Here is a 25,017-nt window from a genome sequence, read left to right on the forward strand (position 1 = left end):
ACTATACGGCTTACTTGACTTTAGTCTACAAATGATGTTAGTAGTAATAATAATGTGACAATCATGAATCTGAGGTTACTGATCATTTTCCAATTATTCTAATCATACAAATACAGTCTTCCCTGGCCGCATGGCGCTTCAAATATCGTGGCTTCACTCTCACATTTTTTCAAAATGTACCAGTAGCTATCACACTATTTTACGCTTAGGATTCCAACAGTCCACCTGGAATTATTTGTCTTATTTTATCTGTAAAAGTGCCACACAATCTGCAATACATGCTTGTGTCCCTTTTTCAGGAGCACTTCAAACATTTTTAATGAATAAGACACCTGGAATGTGCATGAATACAGGATGTGTGATATACAATCTGAACTAAGAACCCTTTTTTTTTTTTTTTTTTTTTAAACTTGCCAGACAGTGCAGTGGCTAGGTTAAGTTGTGTGTCACATATTTTCTTAACTTGTGCACCATGGGAGGGGTTGCCACCTTGTATGTTAAAAGTTTAAATTAAATACTTTCGAAGCCTTGGCAGGCTGCTGTGGCCCCCGAGACGGTGTTTGTCCACCCCCGTCTATATTATGTCTTATTTTCTCTTATTATGTCTACAATATTGTGTAATATGAGTGGGTGTCATTTCATGTATAGAGGGGCTCTAATAATGTTAAAAGCCATATTTAGAAGGTCGTAAACAGGTTCTATGCAATTATCACGGCCGTGTCTGGAACCAATTACTGTAACTGCGATAAATGAGGGATTACTGTATGGTATAAACATTCTACACAATACAGTATAAGTACAGTACAGTACCTGCTGCTAGCCTGGCTGTGTTGGTGTTCCTGTTCTCTGCTGTCATGCTGTGTTGGCCGTCTGCACTCTGCTGTCTCAGCTGCTGAATCAGTTTGAGGGAGAGGGACCGACCCGTGCCTTCATAGCTGCACACATTGATGTGGAATGAGCTCAGAACAACACGTTATATACTCTAATGAGGTACAATACAAGAGCTGCGTGAACAATTGTGCCTTTGCAAAGATAACATTTACAAGTTTGGATTTACACTGACAGAGAGGTATTCCTTTTTACTGTATACGTTTACAAGTACTTGTAGTTTGCAGTAGTGAATTTGGCTACATGAGATGGACAAAAACAGCTCTCTGTGACACAGTGCAGTTCTAAACCAATGCACTGTGAAACAAATGCATAGACAACCATAAGAGAGTTTTATTGTCATGTGCATGGTAAAACAGCAGTTATACTATGCAATGAAAATCTTATTCTGTTCATTCTCCCAAGAAAAGAAAGAAAACACAAGAAAGAATAAGAACATAAGAAACATAAACATATACACCCAATAAATTAAGCAACAAAAACAGAAGAGACATTAATACAAATAAATAAATAAATAATAAAGTGCTATGAGTGTGTGCGTGCGGCGTGTGCGAGTGCTTTGTTGAGAAGCCTGATGGCCTGTGGGTAAAAGCTGTTTGCCAGCCTTGTGGTCCTGGACTTCAAACTCCTGTAGCGTCTGCCTGACGGTAGGAGTGTGAATAATGAGTGTTGTGGATGTGTGCTGTCCTTGATGAGGTTGTGTGTTCTTCGTAGGACTCTAGTTTTATAAATGTCTTGCAGTGAGGGGAGGGCTGCCCCAACAATGTTCTGTGAGGTCTTGATCACCCGCTGGAGTGCCTTCCTATCACGTGTTGTACAGTTACCGTACCAAACAGTGATGGAGGCGGTAAGGACACTTTCCATAGTGCATCTGTAGAAGCAACTCAGGATTGTGGTGGACATGCCAAATTTCCTCAGTCTTCTCAGGAAGTACAGTCTCCTTTGGGACTTCTTCTTGTGAGACCAGGTGAGGTCCTCGCTGATGTGTGTGAACTTGAAGGTTTTCACCCTCTCCACCTCAGTCTCATCAAAAAACAGGGGTCTATGCGGCTCCTTTTCCCTTGTTCTTGGGTCGATGATCATCTCTTTAGTCTTATCTGTATTGAGAAGGAGATTGTTATCACGACACCAAGCTATGAGGTCCGCCACCTCTCTTCTGTATGATGTTTCAACACCACCAGTGATCAGGCCGAAGACTGTAGTGTCATCCGCAAATTTAATGATGCTGGTGTTGTTCTGGGAGGCCACGCAATCGTAGGTGAAGAGCGTGTAGAGGAGCGGACTCAGCACACACCCCTCTGGGGTCCGAGTGCTCACAATTCTTGAGCTGGATGTGCGATTTTGGACTCTGACTGACTGGGGCCTGCCTGTTAGAAAGTTAAACACCCAGTTACAGAGGGAGGGTGACAGGCCAAGTGTGAGGAGCTTATTTGTGAGTTTGTGGGGGCTGACTGTATTAAAAGCAGAGCTATAGTCTATAAATAGCATTCTGACATATGTGTCCTGGCCCTGTAGGTGAGAAAGGGCTGTGTGGATGGCAGTGTTGACTGCATCATCCGTGGACCGGTTCTGGCGACATGCAAACTGTAGAGGGTCCACAGTAGCCGCCGGGATGCTCTTTTTGATGTGGGTCATGACTATTCTTTCAAAGCACTTCATTACAATAGGAGTGAGTGCTATAGGGCGATCAGCTGATGTCACCATGAGAGGTGAGTCCTGTGTGCTCCCCAAGTCCAGCCACCCTCTCTGCTCATCAGGAGTTTGGGTGTCAAAGCGGGCACAGAACTCATTCAGCTCATCTGGAAGTGTGGTTTGGCTGGACGTGGCTACGCTACTCCGCTGTCGATAGTCTGTGATGTGCTGGAGCCTCGCCCACATGCGCCGAGGGTCTGAGGTGGAATAGTAGCCCTCCAGCTTTTGTCTGTACTGTCTTTTGGCCTCTCGTATGGACCTCCTCAGGTCATATCTGGCCTTTTTGTAGTCCTCAGCGGTGCCCATGACAAATGCAGTCGAACGAGCACGTAGCTTAGCCCTTACATCACAATTCATCCACTGTTTTTGGTTAGGGTATTTTCTGTAATACTTCGTGGTGCTAACAGTCTCTATACATGTGCTAATGTAGCCAGTAACAGCAGAAGCATATTCATCCAAATCAAAAGTACAACAGTACTCCCCCCGCTGGGTCGTTCTGATCACAACCTCGTCCATCTCGTCACGGACTACACTCCAGTAGTGAATAGACAACCCCCTGTGAAGAGGCCTGTGAAGCAGTGGTCTGAAGAGAGCAGTGCTAGGCTCAGAGACTGCTTCCAGACAACAGACTGGGAAGTGCTCTGTAGTTCCCATGGCAGTGACGTTGACAGCATGACACACTGCATCACAGACTATATAAACTTCTGAACTTCTGCACACTGTGCCCTCCAAGTTGGTGCTGTGTTTTCCTAACAACAAACCCTGGGTGACCTCTGAGATTAAGGCCCTGCTGAACAAGAAGAAAAGGGTCTTCAACTCGGGGGACAAGGAGGAGCTGTGCAGAGTCCAGAGGGAACTCCGGCTCAAGATCAGGAAGGGGAAGGACTGCTACAGGAGGAAACTGGAGAAGCGGCTGGAGGAGAATAATGCCAGGGAAGTCTGGAGAGACCTGCAGACCATCACAGGCCATGGTAAAGGAGTGGGGAGAGACCAAGCCAGTGGGGACAAGATCTGGGCAGATGAACACAATCTGTTTTTTAACAGATTTGAGTCTGCCCTCCCTCCCTCCCCTACCAACTCACCACTCTTCACCCCCACATCCCCATCCCAGCCATCCTCTACTCCCCTCTCCATAACTGATGATCAGGTGAGAAGTCAGCTGAGGAAGATCAAGGCAAGGAAGGCCCCGGGACCGGACGGCATCAGCCCTAGAATCCTCAAGGACTGTGCTGACCAGCTCTGTGGAGTTCTCAGGCACTTGTTCAATCTCAGCCTGAGCCTGGAGAAAGTCCCGGCCCTGTGGAAGACCTCCTGTGTGGTCCACCACTTCAGGCCTGTTGACTTGACCTCTCACCTGATGAAGACCATGGAGAGGATTATCCTGCAGCACCTGCGACCCCTGGTGGGCACTTAGCTGGACCCCTTGCAGTTTGCTTTCCGGCCTCGGATCGGAGTGGACGATGCAGTGGTCTACCTGCTGCACAGATCACTGCTACACCTGGAGGACAGCGGGAGCGCTGTGAGGGTCATGTTTTTTGACTTCTCCAGTGCCTTCAACACCATCCAGCCGTCACTACTCAGAGAGAAGATGGAGAGTGTGGGAGTAGACCAACACCTGACTGCATGGGTTATAGACTACCTCACCAACAGACCACAGTATGTGAGGCTCCGTCACTGTGTGTCTGACATGGTACTCTGCAGCACAGGTGCCCCTCAGGGTACGGTGCTCTCCCCTTTCCTCTTCACCCTCTACACCTCGGACTTCACACACAACTCCACACAGTGTCACATCCAGAAGTTCTCCGACGACACAGCCATCGTTGGTTGTGTTTCAGAGGGGAATGATCTGGAATACAGGACGGTCATCAGGGACTTTATCAGCTGGAGTAAGCTTAACCAGCTGCAGCTCAACACCAGCAAGACAAAGAAGATGATCATTAACTTCCAGAGGAAAACTTCTCACTTTACACCGGTGAACATCCAGGGAGCGGACATAGTGTTGGTAGACAGCTGCAAATTCCTGGGTGTTCACCTTAACAACAAGCTGGACTGGTCCGTCAACACCCACGCCCTCTACAAGAAGGGCCAAAGTCGCCTCCACCTGCTGAGGAGACTGAGGTCCTTTGGTGTGTGCAGGACTCTTTTACGGACCTTTTATGACACTGTGGTGGCCTCAGCCATCTTCTATGCTGTGGGCTGCTGGAGAGGGGGCAGCACGGACAGGGACAGGAGCAGGATCAATAGGCTGATCAGGAGAGCGAGCTCTGTCCTGGACGGTCCTCTGGACTCCGTGGAGGAAGTGGGGGAGAGAAGGATGTTGGCTAAGCTGACATCCATCATGGACAACACCTTTCACCCGCTACATGACACTGTTGTTTCCCTGGGAAGCTCCTTCAGCAGCAGACTGTTACACCCACGGTGTAAGAAGGAGAGGTTCCGCAGGTCCTTCATACCGACCGCTGTCAGGCTCTACAACACCTGCACCACCTGAACCATGTTGTAGTCACTATGTATTCTTTACACTGTACTCTTTACTTGCGTATCTTGCTTGCTTGCTGCTGTAACAAGTAAATTTCCCCGCTGTGGGATAAATAAAGTACACACATACAATCTTCCCTCCCCGCTGCAGTTTTAAACACATCCCAGTTTGTGCAGCCAAAGCAGTCCTGAAGTACTTGATCAGTTTCTTCATTCCACACTTTAACTGCTGTACTTACAGGGGGTCCAGGATGTTATTTTCCCTTGTGGGAAAGCTCACATGCTGGTAATATTTGGGGAGGACAGTCCTGAGGTTACAGTGGTTGAAATCGCCAGATATAATGAATACAGCGTCTGGGTGTTTGGTCTCGTGTTTATCAATGATGTCATGCAGGAGGCCTAGTGCGTTAGCGGTGTTAGCTCGTGGTGGGATGTAAACAGCAGTTAAATACACAGCGCTAAACTCACGAGGCAAATAAAAAGGTCTGCATTTCACCAACAGCAGCTCAATGTCCTGCGAGCGGTGCTTTTCCATCGTCTGTACGTCTGTGCACCACCGTTTGTTTACGTAGACACAGATGCCGCCACCTCTGTGTTTACCAGACGCTAAAGTCCGATCTCCCCTGTAAGCAGCAAATGTTTCCAACTGGATCGCCGAGTCCGGTATATCCTCCGTCAGCCAGGTTTCTGTGAAGGTGAGGACACAGCACTCCCTGATCTCACGTTGAGCTGTGTATCCCATTGGACAACTCTGATTTCCCATTTATCTGAGATTGGCTCTTAATAAATGTGGAATCTTTTGACAAACCTCTGGTTGCCACCTTGGCGCGGCAGGACGCAACTCCCTTTAGGTTCTGCTGTCATTCCTCCTCTCGCTATTGCAGTTGCTTGTTGTTTGCTCGAGCTACAGCGATGAAAACTACTGCACAGATTCCATTACTGGCTGTGCGAGTGACATCCACTCAGCGGTCATATTTTTTCCCCACTGAATCTTTCTCCTACATACCTGCTGACAACATACATGATGGTGAGCCACCCACACGCCGCATCGCGGTGGGAACATTCTAACCCTTTTCTTTTTCTGGACATTATCAATGCATCTGTTTACCCTCTGACGAACTGGATTAAGGACATGGTGCATCTGAACCTGGACTGATTGTAACTGAAATTTCATGGGCTGTCAAGGGAGTGTATTATCAATATCTAATCATTCCATATCTACAGTATATAGCCTATGTACAATTCATACTTTATCTAATATATATATAAATATTTGAACGGCAAATAAGTCAGTCCTCATCGGTGCAGTAGTAATCGCTGGAGCTCGAGCAAACAACTTAGCACGGGAGCCACGGTGACGAGCAGCAGCTGCAGCAGCGAGGAGGAATGACAGCAGAACTTAAAGGGAGTTGCATCTTGCCGCGCCATGGTACCAACCGGAATTGTGGCGCTGTGTTACACTGCCATCGATTCTTAAAAAGTACGGGGTCAAGGCACAAAATTTTATTAGTGACCCAAATTTTGGGTCTGCTGCATTTTTTGATACAGTGTTTTCTAACAGAAAAAAGTAGCTTGACAGACAGACGGTAAATACAAATTACTGACACATCTTCCTCAAAACTAGTTCTGTAGCGCTGTGGTTATGTTCTCAAGACCACCCGTGAATGGTGACAAACTAAGAGTACAGTGTTCCCTCGCTATAACAATTTTTTTGGTGTGCAATTTTTTTTTTCTTACAGTGTAGCATGCTATTTTCTTTTTTTTTTTTTAACTGCATATGAACGCATTGTGTTCTGAGTCCTGATTCGCTAAGGGAGAACCCGTATTGTCTTCTGCATCCCGATTGGCTAAGAGACTGTAGACCACCCATCAATCTCCTCCATGCCATGTGTCCTGTACCATACAGAATGCGTTCAGCTTGCCTAATTTACATAACTGTCCAGTCGGTAGCAGTGTGGCTCTTTAGTGCTGTGTGTGTGCATGTTTTCTCCCCGATAAAACTTAATGTAGACTAAACGCTCTGCACCAACACAAGGCACCTGCAGTTGCACCCAAAAGACAGGAAGATGCTAACCATTGCACAAGAAGTTGGAATTCTGGACATGCTTATTTTGGAAACACTACATTGCGGATTCAGCCCATGGACCAAGAAGCGTGATCCGCGCTTTCAAGGCTTTCTCATGTCTGAGAAAAGTGTATCAAGTGTGTGGTGAGAGGGTTTACAGCCTTAAAAGACATATCCGGTAAACAAAAAAACATCCTATCAACAAAAAAAACATATCCTAAACAAAAAAAACATACCCAGTAAAAGGAAAAAACACATCCATAAACAAAAAATATATATAATGAACGAAAACAAGAAAGAAATCAACTTCTACTACACGGATTTGACTCAACACTGGTATTTTTTGGAACCTGACCCCCACGTTAAAACGAGGGAAGACTGTAATTGAAATGTCTATTTTTGACACTCCAAATCAAGCCTGGGCCAAGTCCATGGCGCTACTGTACTTCACATCATACAAAGATGGCGCCCTCCGTGGCAGACGTCTCTGTGACACTCTCCCGTGTTTTTCTATTTTTTTGCTATTTTATTGTTCATTTTGGACATTCAACACACTCCGGTGTTCACACTCTGTTCGGTCCACGGATGATGCAGTCAACACTGCCATCCACACAGCCCTTTCTCACCTACAGGGCCAGGACACATACGTCAGAATGCTATTTATAGACTATAGCTCTGCTTTTAATACAGTCAGCCCCCACAAACCCACAAATAAGCTCCTCACACTTGGCCTGTCTCCCTCCCTCTGTAACTGGGTGTTTAACTTTCTAACAGGCAGGCTCCAGTCAGTCAGAGTCCACAATCGCACATCCAGCTCAAGAATTGTGAGCACTGGGACCCCACAGGGGTGTGTGCTGAGTCCACTCCTCTACACGCTCTTCACCTACGATTGCGTGGCCTCCCAGAACAACACCAGCATCATTAAATTTGCAGATGACACTACAGTCATCGGACTGATCACTGGTGGTGTTGAAACATCATACAGAAGAGAGGTGGCGGACCTCATAGCTTGGTGTCGTGATAACAATCTCCTTCTCAATACAGATAAGACTAAAGAGATGATCATCGACCCAAGAACAAGGGAAAAGGAGCCGCATAGACCCCTGTTTATTGATGAGACTGAGGTGGAGAGGGTGAAAACCTTCAAGTTCCTTGGCACACACATCAGCGAGGACCTCACCTGGTCTCACAACACCCAACAAATTCTGAAGAAGTCCCAAAGGAGACTGTACTTCCTGAGAAGACTGAGGAAATTTGGCATGTCCACCACAATCCTGAGTTGCTTCTACAGATGCACTATGGAAAGTGTCCTTACCGCCTCCATCACTGTTTGGTACGGTAACTGTACAACACGTGATAGGAAGGCACTCCAGCGGGTGATCAAGACCTCACAGAACATTGTTGGGACAGCCCTCCCCTCACTGCAAGACATTTATAAAACTAGAGTCCTACGAAGAACACACAACCTCATCAAGGACAGCACACATCCACAACACTCATTATTCACACTCCTACCGTCAGGCAGACGCTACAGGAGTCTGAAGTCCAGGACCACAAGGCTGGCAAACAGCTTTTACCCACAGGCCATCAGGCTTCTCAACGAAGCACTCGCACACGCCGCACGCAACACACACACACACCCATAGCACTTTATTTATTTATTTATTTATTTATTTATTTATATCTGTATTAATGTCTCTTCTGTTGTTGTTGCTTAATTTATTGGTATTTATGTTTATGTGTTTATGTTTCTTATGTTCTTATTCTTTCTTGTGTTTTCTTTCTTTTCTTGGGAGAATGAACAGAATAAGATTTTCATTGCATGGTATTACTGCTGTTTTACTGTGCACATGACAATAAAACTCTCTTGAATCTTGAATCTTGAATCAGCAGAGGGTCTTCAAGCCAAACGGCTCCCTCCCTCACGGCGCAACCAAAAATAACAGAAGTAACAAATGTGGAGCACACAATGTAACACACAGACTGTATGGGTGTCAAAATAAATGCATCCACACCAATATACATTTAAAACAATACTATTTTGTTCTTATTTATAACGCGCAAGACATGCTGGGTAACTGCTGTTTGCGAAGTGAGCAAGTAGGCTTCCCTGCATGCCTTGCGGGTTATAAATTAGCATAAAATTGGACTGTTTGGCATGTATACTAGCGTGTACGCATGTATGTCAATACTAGTCATGATCTGTGTGGAACAGTTCCATGTGTAACTGCACCATAAGTGAGGTAGGTGTTTGGGCTGATCAGCTCCAGTTGGTTTGTGTTTAACCAAGGGTGTAAATATCAAGCTGGTTAAGTAAACATAAAGAGCTGATGTTTGCCTCGGACTACCTTCTGTGCAGCTCAAGCTTGACCAGTTTGGGGCTAATGAGATGGCTTTAAGACTGATTGATAACCTGCCTAATTGTAGAGATTATTAGGACAAACTGGCGGGTTTTCCCACATATAAAAAAAATGTTTTGAATGAAAACCTGCATATTTGCAGGGTTGCAAATGATGCGGGGAGCCACTGAAATAGCAATGCAAAACACAAGCAGAAAATGTAGTGAAACACAAAATATGAGCGCTGACAAAACTCTTGGGATTGTTAACCACACAAAATGTGAAGATATTTCAAATAAAACCGTTGGAGTGATTAGGAATGCAATACCTCTGCGACAGTGACGACCAAAGCTGAGCGTTATGTCAAAGTACCAAATTAAAAAGAGTAGACAAAATATGATCAACGATCAAAATTGACTCACCCATTGATGGTGGAGGCCATGAAAACCAGATATGGTCCCAGCAGGTTCTTGACTAGGGGTAGAGGGATGGCTGCAGCTTCGTCAATGACCAGAAGCTCAGCCTGGCCCAGTTTAACAGCATCGCCTGGATGGATGTACTGCAGTCCAGACAGAGACAAGAGTACGTGTTTATTTGAGCAGTGTATACATTAAAAAAAGAAAAAGGAGAACCCAACTCACCTGAATGGTCTGTCTGTGCTCTTTAAAGACGTTCACCCGCACCACCGCTTTGTTGAATTCTGGATTGAGTGACTGGATAATCTCGTAGTCCAGATGTTCCTACACAAACCAAAGAGGACATGAAGCAAGGGGTGCTTGGCACGAATCAAACGCTTGATGTAGAAGTGACAAGTTACCTGATACTGGAGTGCATCAAAGCCTTTAAAGATGAACTCAAACATGGTGTGGAGATTGTCTGGGCTGGGCGACGTTACAAAGATGTTGGAGTAGCTGTGGACAACACAAAAACACTGTTAGCGCACAACAGGAGTGTAAGGAAAAATCGTTCAAACTATGGTAACATTTAACCTTATGATGGATTATCGATGCGCTCTCGCCGCATATGGTTTCTTCAATATTATTAAAATATAGCCAGTATAAGCGGCTTCCACCTTGCCTCATCATTAAGTTGTTAAGTTTACATGTCATCTAGGTGAGCTCCCCATGAGAACGGCAGGAAATTGGGCAGAAGTCACAGACGAAGAGGGAAAAAAAAACAAAACATGCCACCCGCTGGCAGACTCTGCCGGTGGATTGAAAGGGATAGTTGGGATTTTTTGACATGAAGTTGTACGACAACCCCATCAGCAGTGCAGTGCATCAACAGAGACTTACGCCCCCCACTTCGTCCCATGAGCCCAGTTATTGTCAGATTCCAGTGATGAGCAGCCACTGAAAAAAAGAGTAATACATTTGCATCACAAAAATGCTTCCTCGAAAAAAAAAAAAAAATCAGACTTCACAATCGCGTGGCGTTGCTTTCTCTCCCGTCCTACCACCGCGCGTCCATTGTGTGTGTGTGTGTGTGTGTGTGTGTGTGTGTTCCAGCGTTTACATGCGAGAGTCTCGCGTCGCAGCAGTCTTCAGCCCCCGTGAAACACATACACAACAATGGACACGCAGTAGTAGGACGGGAGACAAAGTAGCAATTTTTTCGAGGAGGCATTTTTGTGATGCAAATCTGTTACTGTAATTTCTGGTGTATAAGCCCCTACACTTTTTTCTTCAACTTTGAACCCTGCTGCTTATACAGCCGTGAGGCTAATTTATGGATAAATTCTGATCTGACATCTCCTACTACTACTAATTGTTTAAATACTGTGCTGCTCGACAGTCAGTGAGGAAACAGTAGCGCTTTCTTTGGCAGGAGCCAATCATGAGTTATCAGCTCACTCATGATGAGCTTGTCAACCCATCGGACATCACAGGAGGTGATATATATATATATATATATATATATATATACACATACAAACATACATACATACAGTCAAACTTGTCTACAGCGGCCTCTAGAGGGAGACTGCAAAAGTGGCCGCTATAGACAAGTTGGCGTCCAGTTTGAATGTTGACCAGTAGAGGGAAAAAAAGGGGGAAAAATGAATGTTGACCAGTAGAGGGCACTGTGGGACTGTGGATAAAAGTTGTACAGCACTACTAGCCCTGTTATTATCCACGACCCACAGAACAAAGCTGTGCTAGTAATGTCTTACGCTTGTTTTTAATATTTTACTTTTTATACGGCAGAGTGTCATTACAGCTTTAGTTCATCAGGAAGTGACGGGAAGTGATGGTGGGCGTCCCGAGCAGGAGAGCTAGGCTCAGTGCTAGCTGTGAGTTTGGAGAGAGTTGGGAAGTGTGTTTATGTTGGCGTGGATGTAAAGTCCTGCAGTGTTCTCCGCTGTTAATAAAGCCATTAAAGTGCATCGGCGACGTGAGTCTCTCCCTCCCCACAACAAGCGGCATTACAGTATTGACCAGTGCACACCAGGAAATAAACGGTGTCATTTCTTACAGGCATTGGCTGGACAGCTATGTAGTGGGGCTTGTTTAACCTTTGCCTTGTGGGCAAGCAGGAAGGAGAGACGATGCTGAGAGATGTGTGTGTGTTCTGAGCTGCTGTCTGGTGGCCGCGTTCAATAAATAAAGTTGGCAGAATCAACAGGAGAAGTTTCCTTCTTTGCTGGAGTCAGGTCACCCTTACTACGGTTCGGAGCTGAAAATTCCACTGTAGTAGCGAATGGCAAAGACGGCTTTGTTTGTGTGGAATACAGAAGATGAGGACTTTGATGGATTTGTGGATGAGGATTGATGAAAAAATAACGCGAGTACATTCTAAAATACTTCAATTAAGTACAAGTTCTGTATTCGACACAAACAAAGCCGTCTTCTTTTCCGTTGGCTACTAGTCTGTTAACTTGTCAGTGTTATTCAGCTCCGAAGCAAAGAAATATTAAAATAAATATAAAATAAATAATATTAAAATATAAACAAGCGTAAGACATTACTAGCACAGCTTTGTTCTGTGGGTGGTGGATATATTCTATCAGTTATTATTAAGCCTCTAGCTTCCTTTTAGTAAGTAAAAACCTTGGCTATGATTGCACTACGTTGTCATGTAGACCTACAAAGTACACTTGGAAGAACAAGAGGTGAATAAATGTATTGCAACTGATGTGAAACTGATGAGGGGTAGGATTAAATAAGCTTTGCTTCTTCCTACTCCTTTTTGGACATGCAAAATTGTGATGTTCAGGATGAATTCAAACCATGAACCATGATAATAACAAGCCTAGTAGTGCTGTACAACTTTTATCCGCAGTGCCCTCTACTGGTCAACATTATTATTATTCCCCCCCCCCCCCCCCCCCCTTTTTTTTCCTCGACTGGTCAACATTCAAACTGGACGCCAACCTGTCTATAGAGGCCACCTGTCTATAGCGGCCACTTTTGCAGACTCCCTCTCGTGCATATTCTAAACTCATCACACAGCAACTTAACACTCAAAAGGTGTACCTGAGACATACACAAACATGTACCAATAAGAGTTTAAAACAAATTTTAAGATTTTTCATCATGCATTACATCTGAGCAACGCATTCATCGGGGCACTGCAATGACGTCAGTCTTCCTCTGGTGGACAGAGGCAGCATTGCAGCATTGTCTATGCTCCTCATCTTCCAATGAAATGCTTTCCCCAAATTAAATGCATTATGGGTTTTTTTTTCATTTTAAACTTATATTGGTACATGTTTGTATATTGATTAGGTACACTTTTTGAGAGTGCCGCCTCATTCGTCCACACGCTTGCAAAGAAAGAAGTGCTGATAGTAAGAAAAATGTAGATTTTCATTTGAAATGTTGTGTTATCCAATCAAGAGGTGTGTGTTCCATTTACGAGGTTTGTTGTCAACATTGTGCTCATGCTGGTTTGGTTTGGTTTAGTTTATTTGAACATGAAGGTTCCAATGGAATACATCTCATGATTCATTCTTTCACAGTTCCACATGTCCAAAAGGAGTAGGAAGAAACAAAGCTTATTTAATCCTACCCCCCATCCATTCTACATCTATTACAGTACATGTTATTCACTTCCTGCATTCCATGTCATGTTTTCAGTGATAGTCAGGATAACACATAATAGATAACGGTGAGATAGCCCTCCCCCCAAAAAAAGAAAGAAGAAAAAAAATTATATATATATATATATATATATACATACACATACATTAATAATAATAATAATGATGACAATAATATATATATAAATAAAAAAAAGAACAAAGCTTTTTTTTCTTTTTTTTTTTTTAAACACAACAAAGAAAATTATAAAAAATAAATAAATAAATAAAATAAAATAAAATAAAAAATAACGAACCTGACAGAACAATCAGGACTCTTCTTCCTTGTATTTAGCAAACTTGTATTGTTTTTTGAATTTGCTCATCTCTGTACTTTGTTTGAGTTCTTTACTCAATCCGTTCCATAATTTAATTCCACACACGGAAATGCTGTGGCTTTTCAGCGTAGTTCTCACATATAAATGTTTTAGGTTGAATTTTCCTCTAAGATCATATTTCTCCTCTCTGATTGAGAAATACTTTATTAGGTTTTTGGGTAACGAGTTGTTATTAACTTTATACATTATTCTAGCGGTTTGAAAGTTTACTAAATCTGCAAATTTTAATATCTGTGATTTTAAAAATAAAGGGTTTGTATGTTCTCTATACTTGGCATTATGAATGATCATCACTAATATGTGATATTAAAAATAAAGGTGTGTATGTTGTCTATACTTGGTATTATGAATGATACTAATATGTGATATTAAAAATAAAGGTTTGTATGTTGTCTATACTTGGTATTATGAATGATCATCACTAATATGTGATATTAAAAATAAAGGTTTGTATGTTGTCTATACTTGGTATTATGAATGATCATCACTAATATGTGATATTAAAAATAAAGGTGTGTATGTTGTCTATACTTGGCATTATGAATTATCCCCACAGATTTTTTTTGCAGTACAGTGAGTGAGTGAAGATTGCTTTTGTAATTATTTCCCCATATCTCCACACAATACATTAGATATGCTGCTCCACCTTCTCTGTCTCTTTCCGGTGTTTATATTACTACTATAATACAATAAATATTTTTGATTTAACAAAAATTTAATACAAATTTAATAAAAATCGTTTTGATCTACTTAGGAGACATGTGTTTTCTGACTAAGTTTAAAATACTGGAAAGGCTTTGTGTGTGTGTGTGTGTGTGTCAGAAACGTAAAACAAAAATCCTGTTAATTATGTTGCACGAAAACAGTCTGTGTTTTTGCATACTTGCTGCTGGGAAGGCCCCAATCAGGATTTTATGCTACTGATTCCGATACCAATGATCCATGAGTGAGATCGGCCGATATCGATCACATGGATTAACTGGGCATTTTTCAATTAATTTATGGTGAGTGGTATTGGTCCGGGGTGCCGTCACACAATTCCAAGGCCCCTGGCAAATACGTTATTATTAAAAAATAAACCTTTTTTTTTGCCTTTATTCGTGTGAAACGATTTCTGTATTATTTGAGTAATACCAACATATGGGAACAATACATTTACTGTATTTGTAGCTCAAGAAAACAAACATTTACAGAATGAAACAATACAGATAAATATCTTAAAGTATAAATACATCCTGCTTAACTTAAAACAGAATAAACTGATTGTGGGAGTCCAACTTTTATCACTGTTAGAGCAGTCTTTTATTCCTGACTGGCAACATTTCAAATTGTACACTACTTTATTCACCAAACACATCTCCACTCAGTGTGGCCATCGTCTTTATGCTATTCTGCACTCATTTGTTGTTATACAAAAAAGGCATGAAGTCTCAATTCAACACTTATAATAAAAAAACAACAACTAAGAGTTGATGCCAATATTACCTGAGTCTTTGGTGAGCTACTCAAAATCGTCTGGCAAGCTAGGAGACCCCTGTGATGGTGTCACCATCACACGGCTTTATGCTCATTAAACAAGCACACACAAATAGTGTTTGGAGGGACAAGACATCGTTAGGATCATGACAACAACTGTTCAGTGACACTTGAAAGAGTCAGCACGTAACCCCCTGAAGGTGACATCCACTTCCCCGTGGGTCAAAAACGCACATATTTTTAATATTAATTTCATCCATTTTCTCCATGAAGGCCATTTGCCACTGATGTGTGACATTTTATTTTAACCCAACAAGTTTAACTTGGGGTGTAAGAAAGTGGCGAAGTTGATTAAATAAACTGGCTGTTTGAGAAAATACGGTAACCACAACTTGAGCTGTCAAAGGCTTACCGGTATACCGTATATGGTTGCTTTCATTTTTCCAGCAAGGACCACCCAGTGGAAACTGAAAGGATATTTTGTAAAGCATGCTAATATTTCAAGAAAAAAAAAAAATCATCTTTGCGATATAGGTCAAAAGACGTATTACTAGAATAAACTTTCCCCATTTTTGCTGTTTTTATTTAAATTTTCCCAAATATTTCAACTTTCTTCGTAAATTTTCCTGTCCCAATATTTTCTGACAATATTGACTTTCCAATATTATAACTTTTGCACAACCTAATTCTCCAAAAATGACACATTTAAGAGAAAAAAATGTCTTTAGTACTTCAACTCTGTGCTACTAGAATGACATTTTTCCTCATATTAGTTATAATAGATTGATTTCTTTTCTCGTTAGAATACATCTTTTTTCTATATATATATGTATGTATATATATATGTATATATGTGTATATATATATATATATATATATATATATATATATATATATATATATATATATATATATATATATGTATATGTATGTATGTATGTATGTATGTATATATGTATGTATATATGTATGTATATATATATATATATATATATATATCTAGCAGATCAGTCCAGATCTGGGAGGAGATCCCCCAGGACACCATCCGTAGTCTCATTAGGAGCATCTGCAGAGGGCGTGGATATAAAAACAATTCCAGGATGATACGAAGATTTGAAAAATGCTTTCAAAAAGGACTACATTCAATAACAATAACCTTGATATAACTAATAAAAGGAACTCGTATAGAAACCCAGCGTCACTGCAGTGCAATACCGAAGAGGATGTGGATATCGACAGGAGAGAAAGGATAGTGTAAATAGAAAAGGAGAAAAAAGGGGAAAAAAATATTTTTTTATTTTTTTTAATGTGTGTACCTACAGTATATATTGTATATGTGTATATGTGTGTACTTGTGTATGTGCATATGTATGTGTGCGTTTGTATGTATACACATGTATGTACAGTATTAGCAATTGATGTGATACGAAATAAGCTCTGCTTCTTCCTACTCCTTTTCGGACATATGCATATTCCAAATAAAATTAAACCAAAACCAAACCAAACCATTTCATCTTTCTTCTTGTAAAGTTTGTTGTCATAATTAGTCAAAAATGTGCACATTTAAACAGATTTTACAAATGAATTAAGCATTCATGAACAGAAGACCCATTCAAAGATGTTGTGATAACATGTAGTATTCTACACTGGTCACTAGGTGTTAGTAATGTTGCTGTAATGCTTGGCGGGAGAGACAAGCACCAGAATTGATCGCCAGAACAACAGGCTTTTATTGTTTGAATGACAACTCTGAACCTCCGACGTCACTTCCTGCCCCCCCCCCACTCTGCTCCCCTTAGCACTGGAACACATTTACAGCAACACACGAGCATGAGTTTATTTATGCATCTAATGGCTTATTTTCTCTCATTATGCATTCCATTGTGGGTATTTTGAGCGTAAAGGTGACAACAGGGGTGTTGTTTCATTGTACAAGGACAAAATCATGTTAAAAATATTATTACCAAGGTCGTAAACAGGTTCTCTCTGCTGTAACTTATAAAATACTTAAATTAGAAATAAGAACGTCACAGAAATTCATTTATCACATTCCATTCCATTCCAATTTTCCTCCGCTTATCCGGGTCCGGTCGCGGGGGCAGCAGCCTCAGTGGGGAAGCCCGGACTTCCCGGTCCCCGACCACCTCCTCCAGCTCCACCGGGAGGACACCAAGGCGTTCCCGGGCCAGCTGTGAGACATAATCCCTCCAGCGTGTCCTAGGTGTTCCCTGGGGCCTTCTCCCGGCTGGGCATGCCCGAAACACCTCACCAGGGAGGCGTCCGGGAGGCATCCGGACTAGATGCCCGTGCCACCTCAGCTGGCTCCTCTCGATGTGAAGGAGCAGCGGCTCTAATCTGAGTTCCTCCCGGATAACCAAGCTCCTCACCCTGTCTCTTAGGGTGAGTCCCGCTACCCTACGAAAAAAACTCATTTCAGCCGCTTGTATCCGCGATCTCGTTCTTTCGGTCATGACCCAAAGCTCATGACCATAGGTGAGGGTGGGAACATAGATCGAACAGTAAATTGAGAGCTTTGCCTTCCGGCTCAGCTCTCTCTTCACCACGACGGTCCGGTACAGCGACCGCATTACTGCAGACGCTGTGCCGATCCGCCTATCGACCTCACGCTCCAACCTTCCCTCAATCGTGAACAAGACCCCGAGATACTTGAACTCCTCCACCTGGGGCAGGACCTCATTCCCAACCCGGAGGGAGCAATCCACCCTTTTCCGACTGAGAATGGCCTCGGATTTGGGAGGTACTGAGTCTCATCCCAGAAGCTTCACACTCAGATGCAAACCGTCCCAGTAAACGCTGCCGGTCACAGCCTGATGAAGCCATCAGGACCACATCGTCTGCAAATAGCAGAGATGAGATCCTAGTGCCCCCGAACTGGACTCCCGACACCTTGGCTGCGCCTAGAAATTCTGTCCATGAAAATTATAAACAGAATCGGTGACAAAGGGCAGCCTTGGCTAGGCCAACGTTCACCGGAAACAGGCAAGGACTGAATGGCACGTAGTAGCTCGCCACCAATCCCATACTCCCGGAGCACCCCCCAAAGGACAGCGCGAGGGACACGGTCGAATGCCTTTTCCAGGTCCACAAAGCACATGTAGACCGGTTGGGCAAACTCCCAAGTACCCTCCAGGACCCTTGCAAGGGTGTAGAGCTGGTCCAGTGTTCCGCGACCAGGACGAAAACCACATTGCACCTCCTGTAGCCGAGGTTCGATTAACGGTCGTACCCTTCTTTCCAGCACCCTGGAATAGACTTTCCCAGGGAGGCTGAGGAGTGTGATCCCCCTATAGTTGGAACACACCCTCCAGTCACCCTTCTTGAAAAGGGGGACCACCACCCCAGTCTGCCAATCCAGAGGTACTGTTCCCGACTTCCACGCAATGTTGAAGAGATGTGTCAGCCAAGACAGTCCCGCAACATCCAGAGCCTTGAGGAATTCAGGGCGAAACTCGTCCACTCCCGGAGCTTTGCCACTAGGGAGCATTTTGACTACCCCAGATACCTCAGCAACGGTGATGGAACTGTCCGCGTTCGTATCCTCAGTTTCTGCTTCCTCTATGGAAGGTATGTCAGTGGGATTGAGAAGGGCCTCCAAGTATTCCTTCCAGAACCCAACTATATCCTCAGTCGAGGTCAGCAGGCCCCCGTCCCCACTGTAAACAGTGTGGACCGGGCACTGCTTCCCCTTTCTGAGGCGCCGGACGGTTTGCCAGAACCTCTTCGAGGCCGACCGAAAGTCGTGTTCCATGGCCTCACCGAACTCCTCCCACACCCGAGTTTTTGCCTCGACCACCGCTGAAGCCGCGTGCTGCTTGGCCTGCCGGTACCCGTCAGCTGCTTCAGGAGTCCCACAAGCCATCCATGCTCGATAGGACTCCTTCTTCAGCTTGACGGCAGCCCTGACCTCTGGTGTCCACCATCGGGTTCGGGGCTTGCCGCCACAACTGGCACCGACCACCTTGCGGCCGCAGCTCCGATCGGCTGCCTCAGCAATAGAGGCACGAAACAGAGCCCATTCGGACTCGATATCCGCGTCCTCCCCCGGGATGCAGGAGAAGCTCTGCCAGAGGTGAGAGCTGAAGATTCGACGAACAGGAGACTCTGCCAAACGTTCCCAGCACACCCTCACTACACGTTTGGGTCTCCTGGGTCTGTCCGGTATCCTCCCCCGCCATCTAATCCAACTCATCACCAGGTGGTGATCAGTTGACAGCTCAGCCCCTCTCTTTACCCGTGTGTCCAAAACATGCGGACGCAGGTCTGATGATACGACTACAAAGTCGATCATAGACCTGCGCCCTAGGGTGTCCTGGTGCCATGTGCACTTATGGACATCCTTATGCTGGAACATGGTGTTTGTGATGGACAAACTGTGGTTCGCACAGAAGTCCAACAACATCACACCGCACGGGTTCAGATCGGGGAAGCCGTTCCTTCCAATCACGCCCCTCCAGGTCACACTGTCATTGCCCACATGGGCGTTTAAGTCTCCCAGTAAAACGACAGAGTCACCAGTTGGGGTGCTCTCCAGCACCCCTCTGATGGACTCCAGGAAGGCTGGGTACTCTGAACTGCCGTCCGGTGCGTTCGCACAAACGACAATCAGGACCCTTTCCCCAACCCGAAGGCGTAGGGAAATGACCCTCTCGTTCACCAGGGATGACTCCAACACAGAGGCACCGAGCCGGGGGGCTATTAATAAGCCCACACCAGCTCGCCGCCTCTCCCCTGCAGCAACTCCAGAGTAGAACAAGGTCCAGCCCCTCTCGAGGAGTTTGGATCCAGAACCCAAACTGTGGGTCGAGGTGAGTCCAACTATATCTAGTCGGAATGTCTCAACCTCTCTCACAAGTTCGGGCTCCTTTCCCGCCAGAGAAGTGACGTTCCATGTCCCAAGAACCAGATTTGGCCGCCGAAGACCAGGTCGCCTAGGTGCCCGCCCTCGACCGCCACCCAAAACGCAATGCACTGGACCCTTATGCTTGCCCCCGCAGGTGGTGGGTCTACAGGGGGGAGATTCCGTGTGGCTTCTTCGGGCTGAGCCCAGCCGGGTCCCACGGGTGAAAGCCCGACCACCAGACGCTCGCCTGCGAGCCCCTCCCCCAGGCCTGGCTCCAGGGTGAGGCCCCGGTATCCCACTTCCGGGCGAGGTGCGGTCTCTCCTCGTGTGTTCATTCATACGGGTCTTCAGAAATTCACTTATCACAGTCAGAACCAATTAATCATGATAAACGAGGGATTACTGTATTGCTCTTCTCAACACGCATCCAGTGCTGCTGTGGATGCTGCCGTTTCCCCACCTATGGCATTTGTGTTTGTTCTTACCCAAAGGCCACGGCTCCAGCGACAGCCAGTCCCAGGGCTGCAGATTTGCCTCGGCCACGAGCAGCCGTCAGAGCCACGGTGCTTCTGAGGGTCTTCTCCGAGATGGCTTCAATGAACTTCAGTACTGCTTTGGACTAGCAAAGAGAACACAGCAACTTAGACAGTGGAACCACTGACACACCAATTACAGACCTGCCAACTTACGTACAGTAATCCCTCTTTATTGTGGTTAATTGGTTCCAGACCTGATTGTGATAAATGAATTTCTGCGATATAGGAATGATTGTTGATAAATGGAATATTTTTGTAGTTACAGCACAGAAAACCTGTTATAAATACGTTTAACATTATTAGAGCCCTGTCGGCATGAAATAACACGCCTTTTGTCATCTTTTCACTCATAGCCAAATATAGTAAACATCACTGCAGTGTTCTTCATTCGTTGTGATGCAATTTCTTGGAGCAATGTCCTCCTCACCATACACGCACACACACACACACACAAAGCCTTTCCATCGATGGTAACACTGCATGTCACGTTTCACACTCTTCCTGCGGGCTTGGCTTCCAAAACCTGTAGCTCATCCTCCGTGTAGTCAGGCCCGATTTGACTTGTCGCCGGCGGCTCTCATGAAGTCGGCCATGATTGGTAGTTGCAAACTGACACGCGCTATTGTTGACGGAAGTAGTGCTATGTGAAATCAATGCGCCCAGGAGAGAACTTCCGGTAACATTTAAAATGATCAAAATACTGCAAGTATTACATGTTATCATGAATGTACCTGTTATTATATGGTCACCGCATGCATATAAAACAATTTTTAAAAAATAGGTGTGTCCCATTACATGCATGGTCAGCTCCCTCATGTCAACTGTTTTTCTCTCTTTAAGAATGCACAGAAGATTCAAAGACGTGTGTTCATGTTTCAAAGAGGGACTGTGGATGACGGTCAAATCAGTGAGATGAATGTCAATGCGCCCTACTAGCAAAACGTTAGCCGTGTGGAGGGCTAGCTTTCTCTCAGTTATGGCTGTTTATTACGATGACAACGTGACTTCATACTGGGTTTATTTCATCTGCAAAAGACAGCGCTGCGAGTTTAGAAGATGGAAAATAAAAACATTTTAGGTCACAAAGTCAGTAGCTGCTCATTTCTAGCAGACAATACTACATAATGGAACAAGGAAGCGCGTGTCTCACTCGCTTGGGTGATGGATAAAATATCCTAATGCGCACTATAGTAGGTGTCTAATGTTAGTTGGAACACCGCAAAAACTCAATATCTTATGTAAAGATATTTGTCTTATTTCCAGTCAGCCAAGGTTTGGGGTATATAAATACAGAGCAATCAACATAATATAATGCGTCTGTGTAGGCTCTCAGTCGTACAGGAGTTGTCCATCGAGGAAAAGGCTTGAGACGTCATCTGTACTTCTGTGTAGAAGGTGTCGGACGTTTCGCTCCTCATCCGAAGAGCTTCGTCAGCAAACGTTTGCTGACGAGCTTCCGAAGAGCTTCGTCAGCAAACGTTTGCTGACGAAGCTCGTCAGCAAACGTTTGCTGACGAAGCTCTTCGGATGAGGAGCGAAACGTCCGACACCTTCTACACAGAAGTACAGATGACGTCTCAAGAAGCCTTTTCCTCGAAACATAATATAATATGCCATTTTGTCGTGGCAACGTCAGTTCAATGATTATTTCTCTCTTCCATGAAATCATGACAGTCTTGTATTGATACATTTATCAACAAAGTGCCGTTGTGTAGTGGCAAGCAAGCAACTGAGCTAACAAATAGCTTTTTAAACATAAGAGCCCAAGACTTGCGCCCACTGAGCACGATGGATAAATACAGTTTGTTCCGATGCACAATGTAAATTTAATAGGGGTGTCATGGGACACTCAGTTCACGAGACGAGACACGATTTTAACATTACATTTAAGAAAAGTACAATTTAAAAAAACATATGACAATATATTGCAATCTACTAATTTAATTTCTACAATGTTATACTGTACTGCTAGCGGCCCTGCCCCCACACACTGAGACATATTTTCAGTAGAATACTCGATTACTAAAATATTCAATAGCTGCAGCTCTAGGTACATGTATTTACACCTTTAGCATTCACGCCGGTTACTATTCTAATAGATTCTAATATTGGGACAATGTAACCTCAAGGTGAAAAAGACCTGGTGGCAGTGCAACCCTGTGCAGAATTTCAATATTATAAACAAATTAATATTATACATACTATTGTGTTTTATTATATTTTCATCCAAAACCCAAACAAATCGCAGGTGGCCCAGCCTCCCTCAACAGTACGGTATTTGAGAGTCCTTCACCTGGTCCATAGTCCTGCAGTTATCCACCAAAACACCCACAGGTTGAGTGTCCTGAAGAGACTCCTTCAGGTCCTTCAGCTCCTGTTCTTGTGGAGGCAAACCATCCTCCTGACGCAGACAGGGCAAAAAAAAAAAAAAAACCAGGAGTTAGAGCATGTGCAGAAAAACAAGCAGGCAGTGTCATGAGGAGTGAAATATGATCTTAGAGGAAAATTAAACTTAAAACATTTATATGCAAGAACTATGCTGAAAACCCATAGCTTTTCAGTATGCGTAATTCAATTATAGAACGGAATGAGTAAGGAACTCAAACAAAGTACAGAGATGAGCACATTCAAAAAACAATACAAGCAGTTGGTGTTTGCTAAATACAAGGCAGAAGATTCTTGATCATCACAATGATGTTCTGTCATGCTCTTTTTTATTTAGTTATTATTACACTTATTGTACGGAAAAATATATGGAATGGAATGTACTGTACAAGATGTGGAAAGGATGGGGGGGTAGGATTAAATAAACTTTGCTTCTGCCTACTCCTTTTGGACATGTGGAACTGTGAAATGATTCATGAGATGTATTCCATTGTGACCTGCATGCGTGTTCAAATAAACTTAAACCAAACCTGTGTCTTTGGAGGAACTGGCTTGATGTTGGCCATGTGGCTGGAAATGGGCAGGATGTTGAGCTGGTCATCAATAGCAACACAGTTTTTGCAGGAGGCAAGAGACAGAATGAACCTAAGATAAGAAAAGAAGCACACTTCCGAGTTGCAGTCAAATGTCCCCTATTTCTGCACAAACCCTGAGCAACATTTACCTCTCATTGAACCTTCCGACCACATCCTGATGGGCCTCAGTTCTATAACGAGCGTGCACATCCTGGAAGGCAAAAATACATTTTAAAAATTGGACTGAAAATTGAAGTGAGAAAATGAATGTGGAGAAGGTTAAAAAGTTACCATAGTCATTGTATATAGCTGCTTCAGTGAGTTCATTGTGCGTAGTAATATGACCACAATACCACCGCCTTCGACCGTCTCAACAGTTCTGGCTAAAAGATTGGGACTGAGAGCTTCAAAGTCCTGTGCAACAAGGTAAAGAAATGTCCTCATGTTGTTGTTGTTGTTGTTGTTGTTGGTCTTGCATATTTACGTAGATTTGCTGTACATTTGAGACATACTGTATACAGTAGATCCATGCGTGTTGGGGGGGGGGGGGGGGGGGGGGGGGGGGGGGGTTTGACACACGGCCAACTATGGTGCGTTCAAGGGCCGACCAACAAAATGTGAACGCTTGACAAAAAAAACATGACCAGTGAAGTACAAACACACAAACATGTAAAAACTGCGGCTTTAACAGTGTGCTGTACAGTTCACTTCCTGCGTGAATCACCACCTTACTGTGGTGGAGGGGTTTGTGTGCCCGAGTGATCCTAGGAGCCTTGTTGTCTGGGGCTATATGCCCCTGATAGGGTCTCCCAAGGCAAACAGGTTCAAAGTGACCGGCCAGACCAAGAGTGATTCAGAAGACCTTATGAATAAACACAAGAGGAAAGACCGAACCTCGCCCGGACGTGGGATACCGGGGCCTCACCCTGGAGCCAGGCCTGAGGGAGGGGCTCGCAGGCGAACGCCTGGGGGTCGGGCTCTCACCCGTGGGGCCCGGTCGGGCTCAGACCGAACAAGCCACAGAGGATCCCCCCCTAGGCCCAACACCTCCGGGGACAAGCATAAGGGTCCAGTGCATTGTGCTTTGGGTGGCGGTCAAAGGGCGGGCGCCTAGGCAACCTGGTCTTCGGCGACCTGGTTCTTGGGACATGGAATGTCCCTTCTCTGGCGGGCAGGGAGCCCAAACTTGTGAGAAAGGTTGAGACATTCCGACTAGATATAGTCAGACTCACCTCGACCCACAGTTTGGGTTCTGGATCCAAACTCCTCGAGAGGGGCTGGACCTTGTTCTACTCTGGAGTTG

General features: G+C 44.4%; 1 protein-coding gene across 1 annotated transcript in view; it reads right to left on the bottom strand.

Annotated features, from left to right (window-relative positions):
* Positions 1-25,017, bottom strand: part of nat10 (N-acetyltransferase 10) — a 52,644-nt gene that overhangs the window by 21,627 nt on the left and 6,000 nt on the right. Inside the window, exons 5-13 of the mRNA XM_054777418.1 lie at positions 24,006-24,128; positions 23,864-23,925; positions 23,670-23,784; positions 23,048-23,155; positions 20,704-20,837; positions 10,280-10,373; positions 10,104-10,202; positions 9,885-10,021; positions 811-935 (exon numbers count right to left, since the gene is read on the bottom strand). Coding sequence (XP_054633393.1) covers positions 811-935; positions 9,885-10,021; positions 10,104-10,202; positions 10,280-10,373; positions 20,704-20,837; positions 23,048-23,155; positions 23,670-23,784; positions 23,864-23,925; positions 24,006-24,128 — 997 coding nt within the window. The remainder of the gene's footprint in view (positions 1-810; positions 936-9,884; positions 10,022-10,103; positions 10,203-10,279; positions 10,374-20,703; positions 20,838-23,047; positions 23,156-23,669; positions 23,785-23,863; positions 23,926-24,005; positions 24,129-25,017) is intronic.

Source organism: Dunckerocampus dactyliophorus, chromosome 5, assembly GCF_027744805.1.
Source record: "Dunckerocampus dactyliophorus isolate RoL2022-P2 chromosome 5, RoL_Ddac_1.1, whole genome shotgun sequence".
Lineage (NCBI taxonomy): Eukaryota > Metazoa > Chordata > Actinopteri > Syngnathiformes > Syngnathidae > Dunckerocampus > Dunckerocampus dactyliophorus.